This window comes from Salmo trutta, chromosome 30, assembly GCF_901001165.1.
Source record: "Salmo trutta chromosome 30, fSalTru1.1, whole genome shotgun sequence".
Classification (NCBI taxonomy): Eukaryota; Metazoa; Chordata; class Actinopteri; order Salmoniformes; family Salmonidae; genus Salmo; species Salmo trutta.
The window spans coordinates 17667806-17688852 of NC_042986.1; the positions used below are offsets into that span (position 1 = coordinate 17667806).

At 41.2% G+C, this 21047-nt stretch overlaps 1 protein-coding gene and 1 pseudogene across 2 annotated transcripts in view; both read left to right on the plus strand.

Annotated features, from left to right (window-relative positions):
* The window catches only part of LOC115168138 (ankyrin repeat and SAM domain-containing protein 1A), a 119024-nt gene extending 116770 nt beyond the window's left edge, over positions 1 to 2254 (plus strand). For both annotated transcript variants that reach the window (XM_029723112.1, XM_029723116.1), the window contains one exon: positions 29 to 2254. In XM_029723112.1, coding sequence (XP_029578972.1) covers positions 29 to 32 — 4 coding nt within the window. In that variant the 3' untranslated portion in view covers positions 33 to 2254. The remainder of the gene's footprint in view (positions 1 to 28) is intronic.
* Positions 391 to 20145, plus strand: LOC115168872 (major histocompatibility complex class I-related gene protein-like; annotated as a pseudogene).
* Positions 20146 to 21047: the final 902 nt, after the last annotated feature.

Here is a 21047-nt window from a genome sequence, read left to right on the forward strand (position 1 = left end):
GTGTTGGTGTGTCTCCCTTCCCATGTAGCTAACTACCATGACCAGACACCCAGCCAGAGTGAGAGGTCAGGGGTGACCCATACCCATGGGGTTATGTTGTGGGGCAGGATGCATTTTTGGAACCAGGAGAAAGGCCACTTTCCATGCATCCTTCCTACCAGTACCACTGGAGACATGCTGGCATACACCAGGAAGGCCCTACCTCCTCTTTGACACCCCTGGCCCTCTCCTCATGCTCCACTCCTTCTCACCTCCACTGTGGTGTTCAGCTCCAGGGGTCAGCGCTGTAGCTCTGTATCACACAGACAGGAAGTCAGCCCCCAAGCAGTAGGCCCAAACAACCAATATCCTCACTGCATCCACTTACTTACACTGGAAAATGGTCTCAATATGTCAAAGCTTGGTCAGTTATCCAGAGACTGAAAGGTGGGTGTTTGTTTGGTAGGCATCTCTCCTTCAATGTGAAGCACTCGACTTTAACATCCCTCCTTTTCTGTTTTTTCTAATTTTTTTTACAAATGAAAACATGTTTATCCTTGACAGGCCAGTGAATACTGTTCAAACAGTGTATTTTATCTATGGGGGTTCGAGAGTGTCGTGTTCCCAGTTGTTTTTCCCTGACATTTTGTGACTTGTGTATCCGTTCCATGAGAGTTGAAGATGGATGCTTCTCTTGATCGATCCCTCAGAGGGGCCTTTCCCATACACTTATATGTGTCTTCGCTGAGGGCTACGCTAAGCTACGGTTTACTCTGACAGGGAATTTTATTAAGGTACAGACAGTAGTAACCAACATAAAAATATATTTTGGAGAAAAGAAGTAGAGATCTACCTGGATATCTCAGTGGGAAATGGGAGACAGATTTAGATAAAGGAATGCATTAAAGTTGTCCTCGGTATGCTATACTCACTAGGGTACGATTGGGTAGAATAATTACAATGCGAGATGCAGCAGTACACTCACAGGCTTTCTCATGTCCATCCATTCAAACACCGGGTCAGTTACATCAAAGCATCGCTTTATCTTCCTTTTGTCATTCATAACATACAGAAGTGTGATAGTTAATGTAATAGTGTACAGGAGGAATAATCTGACATGGATGAAGTTTGGAGGGCTGTTTAACTGACACTACAGCAACTTTTAAAAACAGGGGGAGTGTCTTTTTGTATGTTTAAACTGTTCAGTTACTGGAAACTATAGGACCTGTTAGGAGGTACTGTGATGCCATTTTATTCCCCCTGATTCCATTTGATTTATTTTAAACTAGTCAATCCAGAAAACCAGTCCTGTAAGAGTTTAGGTACAATATGGTACACAGTGTTTTCTAGCCATATGGTATCTCTCCTGGTATGTTGACTGTTTTGGGTACTCTGTGGTCAGCTGGAGTGTTGAGCCTCTGTGGGTACATAGACTAGCTATATGGTACTCACTCTATATGATACAGCTGTCTTTAGCTGGTTGATGTGAGCACCTGCAGCCATCAACCTGGTCCTGTCTCCGCGTTTGCACATAAGGGTCATGGGTAGTACAATGGGACTATTCTGATGATATTGATGAAGACTATGATGATGATAACAATGATATTGGATTGTAAATTAATCTCTAGCAGTCTGTATTTTGATACTTGAATGATTTTGTTTTTATAGATATCTATATATATGTATGTACGTATGGAATTGTTTTGCCACATTTGTCGAAAAAGGACTGTCTTATTAAGTTCAACATATCATGATACTGTTAGGTTCTAATTTGAACTCACGGACACTAGAGAAGCTTAACCAAGTTTAATTCTTCCCAAAGGGTTGATACAGCTGTAATTCAGACACCGACATGGCTTCCCCAGTGGTAGTATTCATACCCCACTTTGGGTGGTCTCCTTATCGCTAAACATTGCATCATTCTTGCTAAGCAGGGAACTAAGTGATATGAGCCTTCAACGGTTTCTCCCCTTATCAGTACTGCCACATGAAATCGTGTTCCCTGCACTCAGCCCCCCCCAAGCTTCATTATGGCACCCCTCATATCTCTTTAGTACCTAATGTTCCTATACTTCTGAGTATAACAATGTTCAAAGTTTCACCCCGATTCCAACAATACCCAACGATTTGAAAACAGGCTGAGAGAAAGAACTCAGAGGGACATCACTACAGAAACAAAGAAAAAAGATTGTAAATGACCTTGGGCTTCCAGTCCTTTTTTAGGATTATTATTTTTCAGAATTGTACAACTAATAAATGAAGAAATGATGAACCAGATTCCTCTGGTCTTTTTTTCTATGTACTTGACAATCATTCAGCCATGAAGAATTTCATACTGTTCTTGGTACTGTAGACTCTGATTAAATGTGTGTAGTCACAACAAGACAGAGAAAAGGTAATGATGACAGTATGATGAACCAACATGATCACGTCTTAGCATGCAAGGTTACCTGACAGGCTTGGTGTTGCATCTACTGACACATTCAATTTGATATTCAGACAGTTACCAAAGTGAAATCCCCATTGGACTTCAGTGGTTAATGTTTACTGAAGAATCTAGAAGAAAAAGAAACGCACACCTACTAAGGCGAGGTGCTGGCTAGCGGAGTAGAAAACTTGAAAATAAGGGAGAGCCGCACACTCTAGGAGCTCAGATGCAAAAATGTAATATCCAACGTTTCGACAGCCAAGCTGTCTTCATCAGGGTATATGATCACAAACACTGTGAGATTACTCGTTTATATAGTGTCAAAAGACACACAGGTATCTGTCATCATGGCCAAGTGTGTATCTTTGGTTAATTCTCAAATATAAAAATGGCATACAAAGAACAGCATACAAAAAAAACAAATGGATAGCATACGATCATAGTCATTTTAAACTACACAAGCTTACAAACAATTTGACTTTGCCATTGTAATTGTTTGTAAGCTTGTGTAGTCTAAAAGGAATCTATGATCGGGTGTCAAACCTGTAAGAGCTTGTATGTGAAGGGGAAAGGCAAACCAGTGACTGTGATGAAGGTGGGCGTTAGTTTTGCATCGCCCTGAGTGGGCAGAGCTTGCACATTTTAGACCATCTATTGGTTCTTAAGTGAAATCTCCACCTATCCGGCGCACTGCAATGCAAAACGAGCGTGCCGGTATTTTTCGAGATAAAGCTCAATCAATGAAATGTATTTATGAAGCCCTTTTTACATAAGCCGATGTCACAAAGTGCTGTACAGAAACCAAGCCTAAATCCCAAACAGCAAGCAATGCAGATGTAGAAGCACAGGACAAACTCCCTAGAAAGGCCAGAACCTAGGAAGAAACCTAGAGGAACCAGGCTCTGATGGGTGGCCAGTATTCCTCTGGCTGTGCCAGGTGGAGATTATAACAAAACATGGCCAAGATGTTCAAACATTCATAGATGACCAGCAGGGTCAAATAATAATAATAATCACAGTGGTTGTAGAGGGTGCAACAGGTCAGCACCTCATGAGTAAATGTCAGTTGGCTTTTCATAGCCAATCATTCAGAGTTAGAGACAGCAGGTGTGGTAGAGAGAGAGTCCAAAACAGCAGGTCCAGGACAAGGTAGCACGTCCAGTGAACAGGTCAGGGTTCCATAGCCGCAGGCAGAACAGTTGAAACTGGAGCAGCAGCATGACCAGGTAGACTGGGGACAGCTAGGAGTCATCGGGCCAGGTAGTCCTGAGGCATGGTCCTAGGGCTCAGGTCCTCTGAGAAGAGAGAGAGAAAAGGAGAGAGAATTAGAGGGAGCATACTTAAAATCACACAGGACATTGGATAAGACAGGATAAATACTCCAGATATAACAGACTGACCCTAGCCCCCGACACAAACTATTGCAGAATACATACTGGAGGCTGAGACAGGAGGGGTCGGGAGACACTGTGGCCCTGTCCGACGATACCCCCGGACAGGGCCAAACAGGCAGGATATAACACCACCCACTTTGCCAAAGCACAGCCCCCACACCACTAGAGGGATATCTTCAACCACCAACCTACTACCCTGAGACAAGGCCGAGTATAGCCCACGAAGATCTCCCCCACGGCACGAACCCGAGGGGGGCGCCAACCCGACAGGAAGATCACGTCAGTGATTCAACCCACTCAAGTGACGCACCCCTCCTAGGGACAGCATGGAAGACCACCAGTAAGCCAGTGACTCAGCCCCTGTAATAGGGTTAGAGGCAGAGAATGCCAGTGGGGAGAGGGGAACCGGCCAGGCAGACACAACAAGGACGGTTCATTGCTCCAGTGCCTTTCCGTTCACCTTCACACCCCTGGGCCAGACTACACTCAATAATAGAACCTACTGAAGAGATGAGTCTGTAATAAAGACTTAAAGGTCGAGACCGAGTCTACGTCTCTCACATGGATAAGCAGACCATTCCATAAAAATGAAACTCTATAGGAGAAAGCCCTGCCTCCAGCCGTTTGCTTAGAAATTCTAGGGACAGTAAGGAGGCCTGCGTCTTGTGACCGTAGCGTAAGTGTAGGTATGTACAGCAGGACCAAATCGGAAAGATAGGTAGGAGCAAGCCCATGTAATGTTTTGTATGTAGGGTAGCAGGAAAACCTTAATAAGCCCTAGCCTTAACAGGAAGCCGGTGTAGAGAGGCTAGCACTGGAGTGATATGATCCAATTTTGGGGTTCTAGTCAAGATTCTAGCAGCCGTGATTAGCACTAACTGAAGTTTATTTAGTGCTTTATCCGGGTAGCCGGAAAGTAGAGCATTGCAGTAGTCTAATCTAGAAGTGACAAAAGCATGAATACATTTTTCTGCATCATTTTTGGACAAAAGGTTTCTGATTTTTGCAATGTTACGAATGTGGAAAAAAGCTGTCCTTGAAACATTCTTGATATGTTTGTCAAAAGAGAGATCAGAGTCCAGAGTAACGCCAAGGTCCATCACAGTTTTATTTGAGATGACTGTACAACCATCAAGATTAATTGTCAGATTCAACAGAAGATCTCTTTGTTTCTTGGGACCTAGAACAAGCATCTCTATTTTGTCCGAGTTTAAAAGTAAAACATTTGCCGCCATCCACTTCCTTATGTCTGAAACACAGGCTTCCAGGGAGGGCAATTTTGGGGCTTCACCATGTTTCATCGAAATGTACAGCTGTGTATCGTCTGCATCGCAGTGAAAGTTAACATTATGTTTCCAAATGACACCACCAAGAGGTAAAATATATAGTGAAAACAATAGTGGTCCTAAAACGGAACCTTGAGGAACACCAAAATGTACAGTTAATTTGTCAGAGGACAAACCATCCACAGAGACAAACTGATATCTTTCCGACAGATAAGATCTAAACCAGGTTAGAACTTGTCCGTGTAGACCAATTTGGGTTTCCAATCTCTCCAAGAGAATGTGGTATCAAAAGTAGCACTAAAGTCTAGGAGCACGAGGACAGATGCAGAGCCTTGGTCTGACACCATTCAAATGGAATTTACCACCTTCTCGGGTGCAGTCTCAGTGCTATGATGGGGTCTAAAACCAGACTGAAGCGTTTCGCATTCATTGTTTGTCTTCAGGAAGGCAGTGAGTTGCTGCGCAACAGCTTTTTCAAAAAATTTTGAGAGGAATGGGAGATTCGATATAGGCAGATCGTTTTTTATATTTTCTGGGTCAAGGTTTGGATTTTCAAGAGAGGCTTTATTACTGCCACTTTTAGTGAGTTTGGTACAAATCCGGTGGATAGGGAGCCGTTTATTATGTTCAACATAGCAGGGCCAAGCACAGGAAGTGGCTCTTTCAGCAGTTTAGTTGAAATAGGGTCCAGTATGCGGCTTGAAGGTTTAGAGGCCAAGACTATTTTCAATGTGTCAGGATGTGTCAAGAGATATAGTATTAAAAAACTCGAGTGTCTCCCTTGATCCTAGGTCCTGGCAGTGTTGTACAGACTCAGGACAACTGAGCTGTGGGGAAATACGCAGATTTAAAGAGGAGTCCGTAATTTGCTTTCTAATGATCACGATCTTTTCGTCAAAGAAGTTCATGAATTTATCACTGCTGAAGTGAAAGCCATCCTCTCTTGGGGAATGCAGCTTTTTTTTCGTTAGCTTTGCGACAGTATCAAAAATAAATGTAGGATTGTTTTTATTCTCCTCAATTAAGTTGGAAAAATAGGATGATCGAGCAGCAGTGAGGGCTCTTCGATACTGCATGGTACTGTCTTTCCAAGCTAGTCGGAAGACTTCCAGTTTGATGTAGCCCCATTTCCATTCCAATTTTCTGGATGCTTGCTTCAGGGCCTCGGATATTTTCTGTATACCAGGGAGCTAGTTTCTTATGACAAATGTTTTTTGTTTTTAGGGGTGCAACTGCATCTAGGGTATTACGCAAAGTTAAATTTAGTTCCTCAGTTAGGTGGTTAACCGATTTTTGTACTCTGGGTAGGCGGAGGGAGTCTGGAAGGGCATCTAGGAATCTTTGGGTTGTCCGAGAATTTATAGCACGGCTTTTGATGATCCCTGGTTGGGGTCTGAGCAGATTATTTGTTGCGATTGCAAACGTAATAAAATGGTGATCCGGTAGTCCAGGATTATGAGGACAGGACAAAACTAGGTCCAGAGTATGACTGGCAGTGAGTAGGTCCGGAGACGTTGGACAAAACCCAATGAGTCGATGATGGCTCCGAATGCCTTTTGGAGTGGGTCTGTGGACTTTTCCATGTTAATATTAAAGTCACCAAAAATGTGAATATTATTTGCCATTACTACAAGGTCAGATAGGAACGCCTGTAAACAGTAGCTATAAAAAGTGATTGAGTAGACTGCATAGATTTCATGACTAGAAGCTCAAAAGACGAAAACGCAGTCTTTTTTTTGTATATTGAAATTTGCTATCGTGAATGTTAGCAACACCTCCACCTTTGCTGGATGCGTGGGGGATATGGTCGCTAGTGTAACCAGGAGGAGAGGCCTCATTTTACACAGTACATTCATCAGGCTTAAGACATGTTTCAGTCAGGCCAATCACATCAAGATTATGATCGGTGATTAGTTAATTGCCTAACTGCCTTGGAAGTGAGGGATCAGCCCTATTTTGAGATGTGAGATATCACAATCTCTTTCAATAATAACAGGAATGGAGGAGGTCTTTATTCCAGTGAGATTGCTAAGGCGAACACCGCCATGTTTAGTTTAGCCCAACCTAGATCGAGTCACAGACAGTCTCAATGGGGATAGCTGAGCTGACTACACTGACTATGCTAGTGGCAGACTCCACTAAGCTGGCAGGGTGGCTAACAGCTTGCTGCCTGGCCTGCACCCTATCTCAGTGTGGAGCTAGAGCCCTGTCTATGTTCATAGATAAGATGAGAGCACCCCTCCAGTCCGTCACTCCTCAGCAGGCCAGGCTTGGTCTTGTTTGTGGGTGAGCCCCAGAAAGAGGGCCAATTATCTACAAATGCTATCTTTTTTGGAGGGGCAGAAAACAGTTTTCAACCAGCGATTGAGTTGTGAGACTGCTGTAGATCTCATCACTCCCCCTAACTGGGAGGGAGCCAGAGACAATTACTCGATGCCGACACATCTTTCTAGCTGATTTACACACTGAAGCTATGTTGCACTACCGAGGTAAAGACAGTTTCAAGTTGGATATTCAACAGATATTCGCGCTTTCAAACCTCAATAGCTTTCAAACCACTTGAGCCACAGACTCCAAATAATTGTCATGGTGTTGGGAAAATTGCGCACAACATTGCACAGGTCTTATTTTCACGATTTGGACATTAATTCGCTTTCCAAAGCTAATAAACGTGGAAATGTGAGCAGCATTTTGTATTCCTAGTTGAATTAGTTAGGGAGCGTAAACAAAGTACAAAAAATGTTTTACATTCAAATTTCAATAGCTCCTTGGTCATGTGACCTACTTGACTCAAACAAGGTTCAGAATGTCCACTGACTACCCTTTTATATTGCACACCCTTTAGTTTGTCAATTTTCATCTCACAAGATTTTACATGAATTTTTCAAAATTAAACATTTCAATAGCTCCTTGGTCATGTGACTTCAAACAAGGTTCAGAATGTCCACTCAGTGGGCCTACACATTGCACACCTTTTAGTTTGTCCATTTTAAGATTTTACATGAATTTTTCAAAATTAAAATTTCAATAGCTCCTTGGTCATGTGACCTAATGACTTCAAACAAGGTTCATGATGTCCACTGACTACCCTTCTATATTGCACACCCTTTAGTTTGGCCATTTTCATCTGCCAATATTTTACATGAATTTTTCAAAATTTTGAATTTCAATAGCTCCTTGATCATGTGATCTAGTGACTTCAAATAAGATTCAGAATGTCCACTCAGTGGGCCTACACATTGCACACCCTTTAGTTTGTCCATTTTCATTTCACATGATTTTACACCATTTTACATCAGGTCATGTGACCTAGTGACTTCAAGCAAGGTTCAGAATGTCCACTCAGTGGGCCTACACATTGAACACCCTTTAGTTTGTCCATTTTCATCTCACATGATTTTACATGAATTTTTCAAAATGTCAAATTTCAATAGCTCCATGGTCATGTGACCTAATGACCTCAAGCAAGGTTCAGAGTGTCCACTGACTATGCCTTCATATCGCACACTCTGATGTTTCTCTACTTTCATCTCATGATATTAGGCTTAAATCTGTAACCTTTGCAGGCCTTCATTTTACATGGGTGTTAAAAAAATGTTTTGAAGTTAACAAATGTTCCAGCCTCGCAATAACTATCTTTCACATGGACACTGAATAGATCTGCAAATGGCTGTATGTGGTATGGATCAAGGACAGGAGAGGTGTTCGAACAGAGGTGCTTAAAGGAAGGCGCACAGGTAGGCCTGTGGAGAAAAAAAACTTTCATATGCTCTTTTTAATCACAGTAATAGGCAGTGATTTGTCAGTCAGAGTGAGCTTGTGAACGTGAAATAATCATTTTCATAGCATCACTTTCATATACTGTACATCAAGACAAATCCTTCTACGTTGAGTATTAGAACGCAGTTTACAGAACCTGATAATGACTTGATATTTGAGTGCATTCACAACAAGCCACCTGCAGACAACTTACAAAATGCAATAGTGCATTTGAGGGTTTGTTTTTCTGATGAAAATAGTTATTTGATGCATGGCCTACTATTTCTAACTGGAAAAATAAATTCCTGTCTTTTGTGAGTAAAATCCTTTTTCCAAAATTGATTTAGATACATTTTTGTGAAGAGGTATGAGGGATATGGGTCATTTAATAGTAAAATCATTTAACGGATCAATACATTTCTACATTGCTTCCCCAGTATCTGCATGAACCATCAGGCCTAGTGTTTTTGGTTGACCCTGTTGGACAGAAAGAGAAGGAGGAATCGGAACACGCTGCATTCAAATTCAGGTCTTAGTTATTCCATTGTGCTGGATCTAATACATATTAGCATTTTACATACATTCATAAGTGTAATAATTTTTTATGACATACTGTGAAAAACTCTCTTGGCTGCTGGCTCTGTCACTTTCAGACATGCGCAGAGCAGACTGAAAGGGGAAGGGTAGCTCTTGACTTGAACCACAGGGGTTCTCTGTAAAGACAGAGTAATACAAAAGGCACAGACACACCGCTTGACTTTCAATTGGCACCCTTGACCTGTATGTATTCTCTCCTGATTGGCTCTGTGGTGCAAAGTCTGGCAGTCTGACTAAAGTGCCAGAGGTATGAGGAGAGACATCCTCCCTTGTATTTATGGGAACAAATATTTCCTAACACTTTGGATCGAATTCTTGGACAGTTAGAAGACTGTTGAAGATCAATGCAAAAAAAAAAAAAATTACTAATTACTGTCCATGAGTAACCTCAACCTTGTGGGTCTGTGGGTGTTTGGGCCAATAAAGTGCCAACTCAATTCTACCACTGACTAGTCTCTCATGCCCCTATGAACGGGGACACAGGGCAATACTTTTTAATCTAAACCATCCCTTTTTTACTGGAGTACACTAACCCCTAATTGTGGCTCTTTTCTTGGCACAAAGTAGCAGTTTACCAGATAAGAAGTCAAGAAGATCAAAAAGTAGATTGTTGTAAGGGTGTATTACGTCCTCTGCTGGCCCCATTGTCATATCCATTCTGGATTCTGAGTGGTAAAATCATAGCTGAAAAATGCCTCTATGTATGTGTATACATTTTCTGCCAAGACAGAACTGCCAAAGGGTGTGGAGTTGCAATCTACTGCAGAGACAGCCTGCAAAATTCTGTCATGCTATCCAGGTCTGTGCCCAAACAGTTCGAGCTTCTACTTTTAAAAATCCACCTTTCCAGAAATAAGTCTCTCACTGTTGCTGCTTGTTACAGACCCCCCTCAGCCCCCAGCTGCGCCCTGGACACCATATGTGAATTAATTGCCCCCCATTTATCTTCAGAGTTTGTACTGTTAGGTGACCTAAACTGGGATATGCTTAACACCCCGGCCATCATACAATCTAAGCTAGATGCCCTCAATCTCTCCCAAATTATCATGGAACCTACCAGGTACAACCCCAAATCCGTAAACTCGGGCACCCTCATAGATTCATCCTGACCAACCTGCCCTCTAAATACACCTCTGCTGTCTTCAACCAGGATCTCAGCGATCACTTCCTCATTGCCTGCGTCCGTAATGGGTCAAATGACCACCCCTCATCACAGTCAAACGCTCCCTAAAAAACACTTCAGCAAGCAGGCCTTTCTAATCGACCTGGCCCGGGTATCCTGGAAAGATATTGACCTCATTCCGTCAGTAGAGGATGCCTGGTTATTCTTTAAAAAGTGCTTTCCTCACCATCATAAATAAGCATTCCCCATTCAAAAAATGTAGAGCCAGGAACAGATATAGCCCTTGGTTCACTCCAGACCTGACTGCCCTTGACCAGCACAAAAACATCCTGTGGTGTACTGCATTAGCATCGAATAGCCCCCGCGATATGCAACTTTTCAGGGAAGTTAGGAACCAATATACACAGGCAGTTAGGAAAGCAAAGGCCAGCTTTTTCAAAGAGAAATTTGCATCCTGTAGCACAAACTCCAAAAAGTTCTGGGACACCGTGAAATCCATGGAGAATAAGAGCACTTCCTCCCAGCTGCCCACTGCACTGATGCTAGGAAACACTGTCACCACCAATAAATCTACGATTATCGAGAATTTCAATAAGCATTTTTCTATGGCTGGCCTTGCTTTCCACCTGGCTACCCCTACCCCGGTCAACAGCTCTGCACCCCCAACAGCAACTTGCCTAAGCCTCCCCATTTCTCCTTCACCCAAATCCAGATACCTGATGTTCTGAAAGAGCTGCAAAATCTGGACCCCTACAAATCAGCTGGGCTAGACAATCTGGACCCTCTTTCTAAAATTATCCACCGCAATTGTTGCAACCCCTATTACTAGCCTGTTCAACCTCAAATATCGTCTGAGATCCCTAAAGATTGGAAAACTGCCACGGTCATCCCCCTCTTCAAAGGGGGAGACACTCTAGACCCAAACTGTTACAGACCTATATCTATCCTACCCTGCCTTTCTAAGGTCTTCGAAAGCCAAGTTAACACACAGATCACCGACCATTTCGAATCCCACCGTACCTTCTACGCTATGCAATCCGGTTTCCGAGCTGGTCATGGGTGCACCTCAGCCACGCTCAAGGTCCTAAATGATATCATAATCACCATCGACAAAAGACAATACTGTGCTGCCGTATTCATCGACCTGGCCAAGGCTTTCGACTCTGTCAATCACCGCATTCTTATCAGCAGACTCAACAGCCTTGGTTTCTCAAATGACTGCCTCGCCTGGTTCACCCACTACTTCTCAGATAGAGTTCAGTGTGTCAAATCGGAGGGCCTGTTGTCCGGACCTCTGGCAGTCTCTATGGGGGTGCCACAGGGTTCAATTCTCGGGCCGACTCTTTTCTCTGTATACATCAATGATGTCGCTCTTGCGGCTGGTGATTCTCTGATCTACCTCAACGCAGACAACACCATTCTGTATACTTCTGGCCCTTCTTTGGACACTGTGTTAACTAACCTCCAGACGAGCTTCAATGCCATACAACTCTCCTTCCGTGGCTTCCAACTGCTCTTAAATACAAGTAAAACTAAATGCATGCTCTTCAACCGATCGCTGCTTGCACCTGCCCGCACCGACTAGCATCACTACTCTGGACGGTTCTGACTTAGAATATGTGGACAACTACAAATACCTAGGTGTCTGGCTAGACTGTAAACTCTCCTTCCAGACTCACATTAAGCATCTCCAATCCAAAATTAAATCTAGAATCGGCTTCCTATTTCGCAAAAAAGCATCCTTCACTAATGCTGCCAAATATACCCTCGTAAAACTGACTATCCTATTGATCCTTGACTTCGGCAATGTCATCTACAAAATAGCCTCCAACACTCTACTCAGCAAATTGGATGCTGTCTATCACAGTGACATCCGTTTTGTCACCAAAGCCCCATATACTACCCACCACTGCGACCTGTATGCTCTCATTGGCTGGCCCTCGCTTCATATTCATCGCCAAACCCACTGGCTCCAGTTCATCTATAAGTCCTTGCTAGGTAAAGCCCTGCCTTATCTCAGCTCACTGGTCAACATAGCAGCACCCACCCATAGTACGCGCTCCAGCAGGTATATTTCACTGGTAACCCCCAAAGCCAATTCCTCCTTTGGCCGCCTTTCCTTCCAGTTCTCTGCTGCCAATGACTGGAACGAATTGCAAAAATCACAGAAGCTGGAGACTCATATCTCCCTCACTATCTTTAAGCATCAGCTATCAGAGCAGCTTACAGATCATTGCACCTGTACATAGCCCATCTGTAAATAGCCCATCCAACTACCTCATCTCCATATTGTTATTTATTTATTTATTAAATGTTTTGCTCCTTTGCACCACAGTATCTCTACTTGCACATTAATCTTCTGCACATCTGTCATTCCAGTGTTTATTTGCAAAATTGTAATTATTTCGCCACTAAGGCCAATTTATTGCCTTACCTCCCTAATCTTACTTAATTTGCACACACTGTATATAGACATTTCTATTGTGTTATTGACTGTGTGTTTGTTTATTCCATGTGTAACTCTGTGTTGTTGTTTGTGTCACACTGCTTTGCTTTATCTTGGCCAGGTCGCAGTTGTAAATGAGAACTTGTTCTCAACTGGCTTACCTGGTTAAATAAAGGTGAAATATTATTATTTTCTTTTTTTTTAATGGGAATGTCTAATGTCTGTCCTCCATGTAGTGTTGGTACATGGAATATTCCTCAACTGCATATATCATAAATTGCTATTGCAAATAGAAGTATTATGTTCAACAACTGACATTTTCAGATATTATTTTGACAAACACACTTTGCTGCTTACAATTCATTCTCTATTGTCATAGATTTGGTGGGCACTGTCATCTATGATCTTCGTGATATGACTTTCTTTAAGCACGTACTGATGAAACTGTCACTTAATATTTTTTTCTTTAAGTCTACAAATGCTGTACATTTATAACACTCTGTGATAGGGTTGGATCCTATATGCTACTCTTATTATTGTCCTGTAAATGGTTCAGTGCCTATAATTTAGGCTGTGTGTAGAATGGGGCATAAAGGAAATTACCTCTACTACTAAATTACTACTAGATTATAGTGATAAGGAAAACAGCATACAAATTTGGCCTGTGTATTCATTTGCCTAAAACTATTCAGAATTTCATTATGTCAGTGGACATACTGAACCTTCATTGAAGTCACTAGGTCACATGACCAAGGAGCTATTGAAATTCCACATTTTGCAAAATTCATGTAGCATCATGTGAGATGAAAATGGACAAACTAAAGGGTGTGCAATGTGTCGGCCCACTGAGTGGACATTCTGAACCTTGTTGGGAGTCACTAGGTCACATGACCAAGGAGCTATTACAATTTTACATTTTGTAAAATCATGTGAGATGAAAATGGACAAGCTAAAGGGTGTGCAATGTGTAGGCCCACTGAGTGGACATTCTTAACCTTGATTGAAGTCACATGACCAAGGAGCTATTAAAATTTTACATTTTGAAAGATTCATGTAAAAACGTGTGAGATGAAAATGGCCAAACTAAAGGGTGTGCAATATAGAAGGGTAGTCAGTGGACATTTTGAACCTTGTTTGAGTCCAGTAGGTCATATGACCAATGAGCTATTGAAATTCAAAAATGTAAATAAATAATTTTAAATAGTGCAAGATGTAAATCGACCAAAACAATGTGTGCAATGTGTGTCTATGCCATCGGGTAAGCTAGAACACATTTTGAAAGTTTAGGAGTAATGGTTAAATAGCTATTGAAATTTGAAAATTTTAATTTGTCACTATGTTGACGGTCCCTAACTGCTGTTGGTGGAGGTAAGGAAAACTACAGGCGAATATCCAACCTGAAACTGTCTTTACCTCGGTTGTTGCACTTGGTGACCTCTGATTGTTTCATCCTAACATCGTTGGTGCCGACGTGGATAACAATATCCCTATACTCGCCAGTTTTAGCCTTAGCCAGCACCATCTTCAGGTTAGCCTTAACGTCAGTAGCCCTGCCCCCTGGTAAACAGTGTATGATCGCTGGATGATTATTTTTAAGTCTAATACTACGGATAATGGAGTCGCCAATGGCGTTCAATTTGTCAGAGCTTCGGCGTCCCAGATCCCGTAACGGGTGGAGGAGAGACCAGAGAGACACGGACTCTGACTCGTTGCTTAATTGGGAGAACCGGTTGAAAGTTTCTGTCGGTTGAATGAGCGACACCGGTTGAGCATTCCTACAACTTTTCCTCCCAGAAGCCATGAGAAAATTGTCCGGCTCCGGGGACTGTGCGAGGGGATTTATACTACTATCTGTACTTACTGGTGGCACAGACGCTGTTTCATATTTTCTTACACCTAAATTACCCTTGCCTAACGATTGCGTCTGAAGCTGGGCTTGCAGCACGGCTATCCTCGACATAAGGCGATCGTTCTCCTGTATATTATCAGTACAGCGACTAACATTATGCCTTCTAATTGCAATGTTACTACTCGCTTCGGCTGGTGGAGGTCATGTAGAACCATGTCCAGTTAAAGCGTTCGGGGTGAAAAAGTTGAATGAAAAAACAGTCGAGCGAGGTGAAAAATAAAATATAAAACGGCAATTAAAAAGTAAAAACCGTAAAGTTGGCAGTGATGGTAAATGTAATAAATGGCTCAATCTACCTCTCTCTGGGGTATGTGGGACGATTTCGTCCCACCTACGTAACAGCTACTGAAATTCCAGTGGCGCGATTTTTGAATCGTTAGAAATACTATTACTTCAATTTCTCAAACATATGACTATTTTACAGCTATTTAAAGACAAGAATCTCGTTAATCTAACCCCACTGTCCGATTTCAAAAAGGCTTTACAACGAAAGCAAAACATTAGATTATGTCAGCAGAGTGCCCAGCCAGAAAAAATCAGACAGCCATTTTTCAAGCTAGCATATCATGTCACATAAACCCAAACCACAGCTAAATGCAGCACTAACCTTTGATGATCTTCATCAGATGACACACCTAGGACATTGTGTTATACAATACATGCATGTCTGTTCAATCAAGTTCATATTTATATCAAAAAACAGCTTTTTGCATTAGCATGTGACGTTCAGAAAAAGCATAACCCCGCAAACTTCCGTTGAATTTACTAACAGTTTGCTAAATTACTCACGATAAACGTTCACAAAAAGCATAACAATTATTTTAAGAATTATAGATACATTACTCCTCTATGCACTCGATATGTCCGATTTTAAAATAGCTTTTCGGATGAAGCACATTTTGCAATAATCTAAGTACATAGCCCGGCATTACAGGGCTAGCTATTTAGATACCCACCCAGGTCAGCCTCCACCAAAATCACATTTCCTATAAGAAAAATGTTCTTACCTTGCTTGTTCTTCATCAGAATACACTGCCAGGACTTCTACTTCAATAACAAATGTTGGTTTGGTCCCAAATAATCCATCGTTATATCCAAACAGCGACGTTTTGTTCGTGAGTTCTAGAATGCTTCTTCACGGTCCCGCGCATTGGCTTGTCAAAAATGTCTAAATATTCCATTACCGTACTTCGAAGCATGTCAACCGCTGTTTAAAACCAATTTTTATGCCATTTAACTCGTAGATTAGTGATAATATTCCGACCGGGAGTATGCATTGAGCCTAAACAGCCGAATAAAATTTCTCCTCAGAAGCGACTCGTGCACGCGCCTCATTCAAAGGTCCTCGGAGCAGCCACTTACAAAAGGTGATAATGTGTTTCAGCCTGAGGCTCCCTCGTAAACCTTCAGGTTTTTCGCGGGTTCTGAGAGCCTATTGGAGCCCTGGGAATTGTCACGTTACAGCTAAGATCCTTACTTTTCAATAAAAAGATGCAAGACGCACGACTCCTTGTCAGACAGGGTACTTCCTGCTTGAAACCTTGTCAGGTTTTTGCCTGCCATAGGAGTTCTGTTATACTCACAGACACCATTCAAACAGTTTTAGAAAATTCAGAGTGTTTTCTATCCAAACCTGAACAATAATATGCATATTCTAGCTTCTGAGTTGGTGTAGGAGGCAGTTAAAAATGGGAACATATTTTTTCCAAAATTCTCAATACTGCCCCCTAGCCCAGACAGGTGTTATATAAGCTGGACAGAACATGTTTTTTAAAACTTTTTTTGTCACTATTGTCCAAAATGTTGGTTCTTTGCTTTTAAATTATTACAGGAATATTTGTTCATCAGAGACTTATTGGTTGTGAATTGGTGGACAATGTAAAGCAAGGCTAACTCACGATAAAGGAAGTGTTCAATGGAATTGATGGAGGTATTCTGAACTTCAACGAACTGCAGTACAATTACCATCCTAAGTGGCCAGAACTTGAGTTTAATCAACAAAGGACACAGTACGTTCAAATGGGTCTTGACAAGGTTTATCTCCCTATTTGCATTAAATCATTGAAGGACTACCTGAAGAAAGAGGAGAAACTCGTCATGAGAAAAGGTAGGCTTTGTGGACTATAAAAATAAATAGTCATGCCAATGCATAAACAATAGAACCAAATATTATTGTTTTGCCATTATTATACCATGTGTAAAAAGCATCAGGAATACAACCGGAGAAAATCTACAGTTGATCCATTGATACACATTTCCTCCTCAGTGAGTCCTAGAGTAAGATTCATTTCAAAAGAAAGCACAGATTCTGAAGGGGCCAAAATCACCTGCCTGGCCTTTCTACCCCCGCCACATCAACCTCACCCTGCTGAGAGATGGCCAGCCTGTGGCAGAGCATCAGCTCAAAGGGGGGCAATTGTTGCCGAATTGAGATTGGACGTACCAGCTGAGAAATAGTCTGCCAATCACTGTCCAGGAGCTGTGAGAGAGAGACACAACTACACCTGCACTGCCAGTCACATCCGTATGCACAACACGCTGGATGTCAGTTGGGGTAAGACTAGGAGCCAAGGGATGCTCTGAGATACAGTATCATCAGATTGTGGTTTTTAGCAACCATTATGGTCCACCTCTGTTAGAGGTTACAAATTACAAAGTTGTTCCAATAATAAATATTAGTCATGTAATACTGTCATGTATACATCATTTTTCCAATTACTGTAATGATAATATTGTGTTTGTATTCATTGACAGATCCTGATACTAGCCCAGACAGCGCCTCCATCATTCCAGTCGTCCTGGTGATGGCAGTTGTGTTCATTCTGATTGGGAGCCTTGTTGTTTTTGGCATGTGGAAGTGGAAACACACAGGTGAGTTGGGTTAGAAGAAGAGAATGGTGGTTACAGATGCAGAAAGTATTTGGATGCTGATAACTTCTGTATTTGGAGTGATGGGTTTCATTGGTTGAACTAATGCAATAAATGATTGAATAAGGCTGCCCTCTTCAGGTGGAGAATGGTCTTACATGGACATATCATCCATGGATTGATGAGGCATTGAAAAACTGTGTGGTTGAAAGAGATGGGGCAAAAGGAGTGGCTAATACGTCTGGCTGCACATCTGACTGGCTGACTTACTGCAAATTAAGAAATTATGTGACTGAACTCAACAAAAAGAAGAAAACATTTTATTATGAAGTCAGATCAATGATATAAAGAATTACGGATTTTTTGTTGTTGAGTACTTTAAATAAAATTATAGGCAGGCAGACAAATTCAACTCAATCTTTCATTGAATCAGATGGCTTATTCATGACAAATCTATTTGATTTTACCAATAATTTTAATGATTACTTCATTGGCAAAGTGGGCAAATTTAGGTAGGAAATGCCAACAATGAACAGTGAGCCATCTTATTCATGCATTAAAAAACTAAGAACAGTGCAGTTTCTTGGCAATTTCTCGCATGGAATAGCCTTCATTTCTGAGGACAAGAATAGACTGATGAGTTTCAGAAGAAAGTTCTTTGTTTCTGGCCATTTTGAGCCTGTAATCGAACCCATAAATGCTGATGCTCCAGATACTCAACTAGTCCAAAGAAGGCCAGTTTTATTGCTTCTTTAATCAGAACAACAGTTTTCAGCTGTGCTAACATAATTGCAAAAGGGTTTTCTAATGATCAATTAGCCTTTTAAAATTATAAACTTGGATTAGCTAACACAACATGCCATTGGAACACAGGAGTGATGGTTGCTCATAATAGGCCTCTGTACACCTATGTAGATATTCCATAAAAAATCTGCCATTTCCAGCTACAATAGTCATTTACAACATTAACTATGTCTACACTGTATTTCTGATCAATTTGATGTTAGTTTAATGGACAAAAAATGTGCTTTTCTTTAAAAAACAAGGACATTTCTAAGTGACCCCAAACTGTTGAACGGTAGTGTACATGTCAGCAACCATAGCTAATGAAGTCACTGAAACCCTTAACAAGGAGTTGCAAAAAGTTTTAGAATGGATGGCCAGTAATAAACTGGTCCTGAACATCTCTAAAAGTAAGAGCATTGTATTTGGTACAAATCATTCCCTAAGCTCTAGACCTCAGCTGAATCTGGTAATGATTGATGTGGCTGTTGAACATGCAGAGGAGACTAAATTACTTGGTTTTACCTTGGATTATAAATGGTCATGGGCAAAAGATATAGATTCAATGGTTGTAAAGATGGGGAGAGGTCCGTCCATAATAAAGAGATGCTCTGCTTTTCTCACACCGCTCCAAAAAGCAAGTCCTGCAGGCTCTAGTTTTGTCTTATCCTGATTATTGTCCAATCATGTTGTCAAGTGCTGCAAAGAAAGACCTAGTTAAGCTGCAGCTGGCCCAGAACAGAGCAGCATGCCTTGCTCTCCATTGTAATCAGAGGGATAATATAAATACTACGCAACTCTTGGCTAAGAGTTGAGGAGAGACTGACTGCATCACTTCTTATTTTTATAAGAAACATTAATGTGTTAAATTCCAAATTGTTTGCCTAGTGAACTTACACACAGCTCTAACACACACACTTACCCCACCAGACAAGCCACCAGGGGTCTTTTCATAGTCCCCAAATCCAGAACAAATTCAAGAAAGCGTACAGTATTATATAGAACCATTTTTGCATGGAACTCTCATTTCATATTGCACAAATGACCCGCAAACCTGGTTTCAAAAACAGATAAAGCAACACCACACGGCACAATGCCTCTCCCCTATTTAACCTAGATATTTTGTGTGTATGCATTGATAAGTAGGCTATGTGTGCTGTTTTTAAATGTATGTAGTTCTGTCCTTGAGCTGTTCTTGTCTATTAATGTGTCATGTTATGTGTGGACCTCAGGAAGAGTAGCTGCTGCTGCCTTCACAACAGCTAATGGGGATTCTAATAAAAAACGTTTACAGAATGATTATCTTTTAATGTTTAGCATCTTTATCAACAATGTATTATTTGTGGGCAATATGACATGTCCTATCTACTTGTGTCAATGTGTTTTTCTAGGCTTTCCTCCATTTTCTGGACATATATGCTCTGCTGCCAAAGATACTTGTAAGTATGTTAAAAAATGTTTTTACTTTGTCTCTATACCATATCATTATGGCCTGTACTCAATAATTCCTGTCCAGTACTACTCATATGGTATTGTGTTAATCAACAGATTATTGATGCTACTGTACTCATAACATCTCTGCTGAAGATGAAAGGAAGTGGATGATGGTCACCTATTTCAAAAGTAAAATGAACAAATCCATAACTAATCCTCAAGCAAGCTTTGCACTCCAGCAATGTTCAGGGTAACGCACTAATATGGTTAATGGCACAGGGATAGCCTAAACTGTGTAGCTGAATGTTATACAGTATGATTTCATCAACATACACGTATTTTTTATTTTTTTATTTGACCTTTAAAATATATATATACAATTTCATAGGACAAATCAAATACAATGTTAAACAATAAGTCCATCCATTGTATTGCACCATGAACTTTTAATGATTGCTACAGTCCTCATTTAAGTCTGATATCTGTAACTGTAGCCTATTACCTGTAGTGTATTGCCAGTCTTGCCGTGTCTACCTATTATCAAAAAATGACCACAATGGAAATAAGTCCAATGAAAAATAATCTATAATTGTATTGTGTTAAATTTGATACCGTAAAATGTAAATAATAGTAAATGTACTGGCTGTATAGTATGTGTTTCTTAAATTGTCAAATAAATCAATCCATGCTTATTCATCTGAAATGGTTCAGAATAATCTATAATTGATGGAGGTGCAAGTTGACAATAAGGCTCAACATCCCCCATCCAATGTGAATCACTGTATGCTCTCGCTGAGTATGTGGCAGAAGGTAGATAGTGTATCACTGACCTAAGTATCCTAAAACCACAAAGGAGGATTAAGCCACCACTAATTTCTAGGGATTATGCCTGTGTTATTTTGGTTAATCGTTGACCTGAAAATGGGACAAGAGAAGGACTGTACTACACAACTGCTCATGTCACTCCGAAAGGTTTATCTACTACTTATATGCCCATAGATAAAAGTAATTACTGAGAATGTGTTGCTCTCCTCTCTCTGA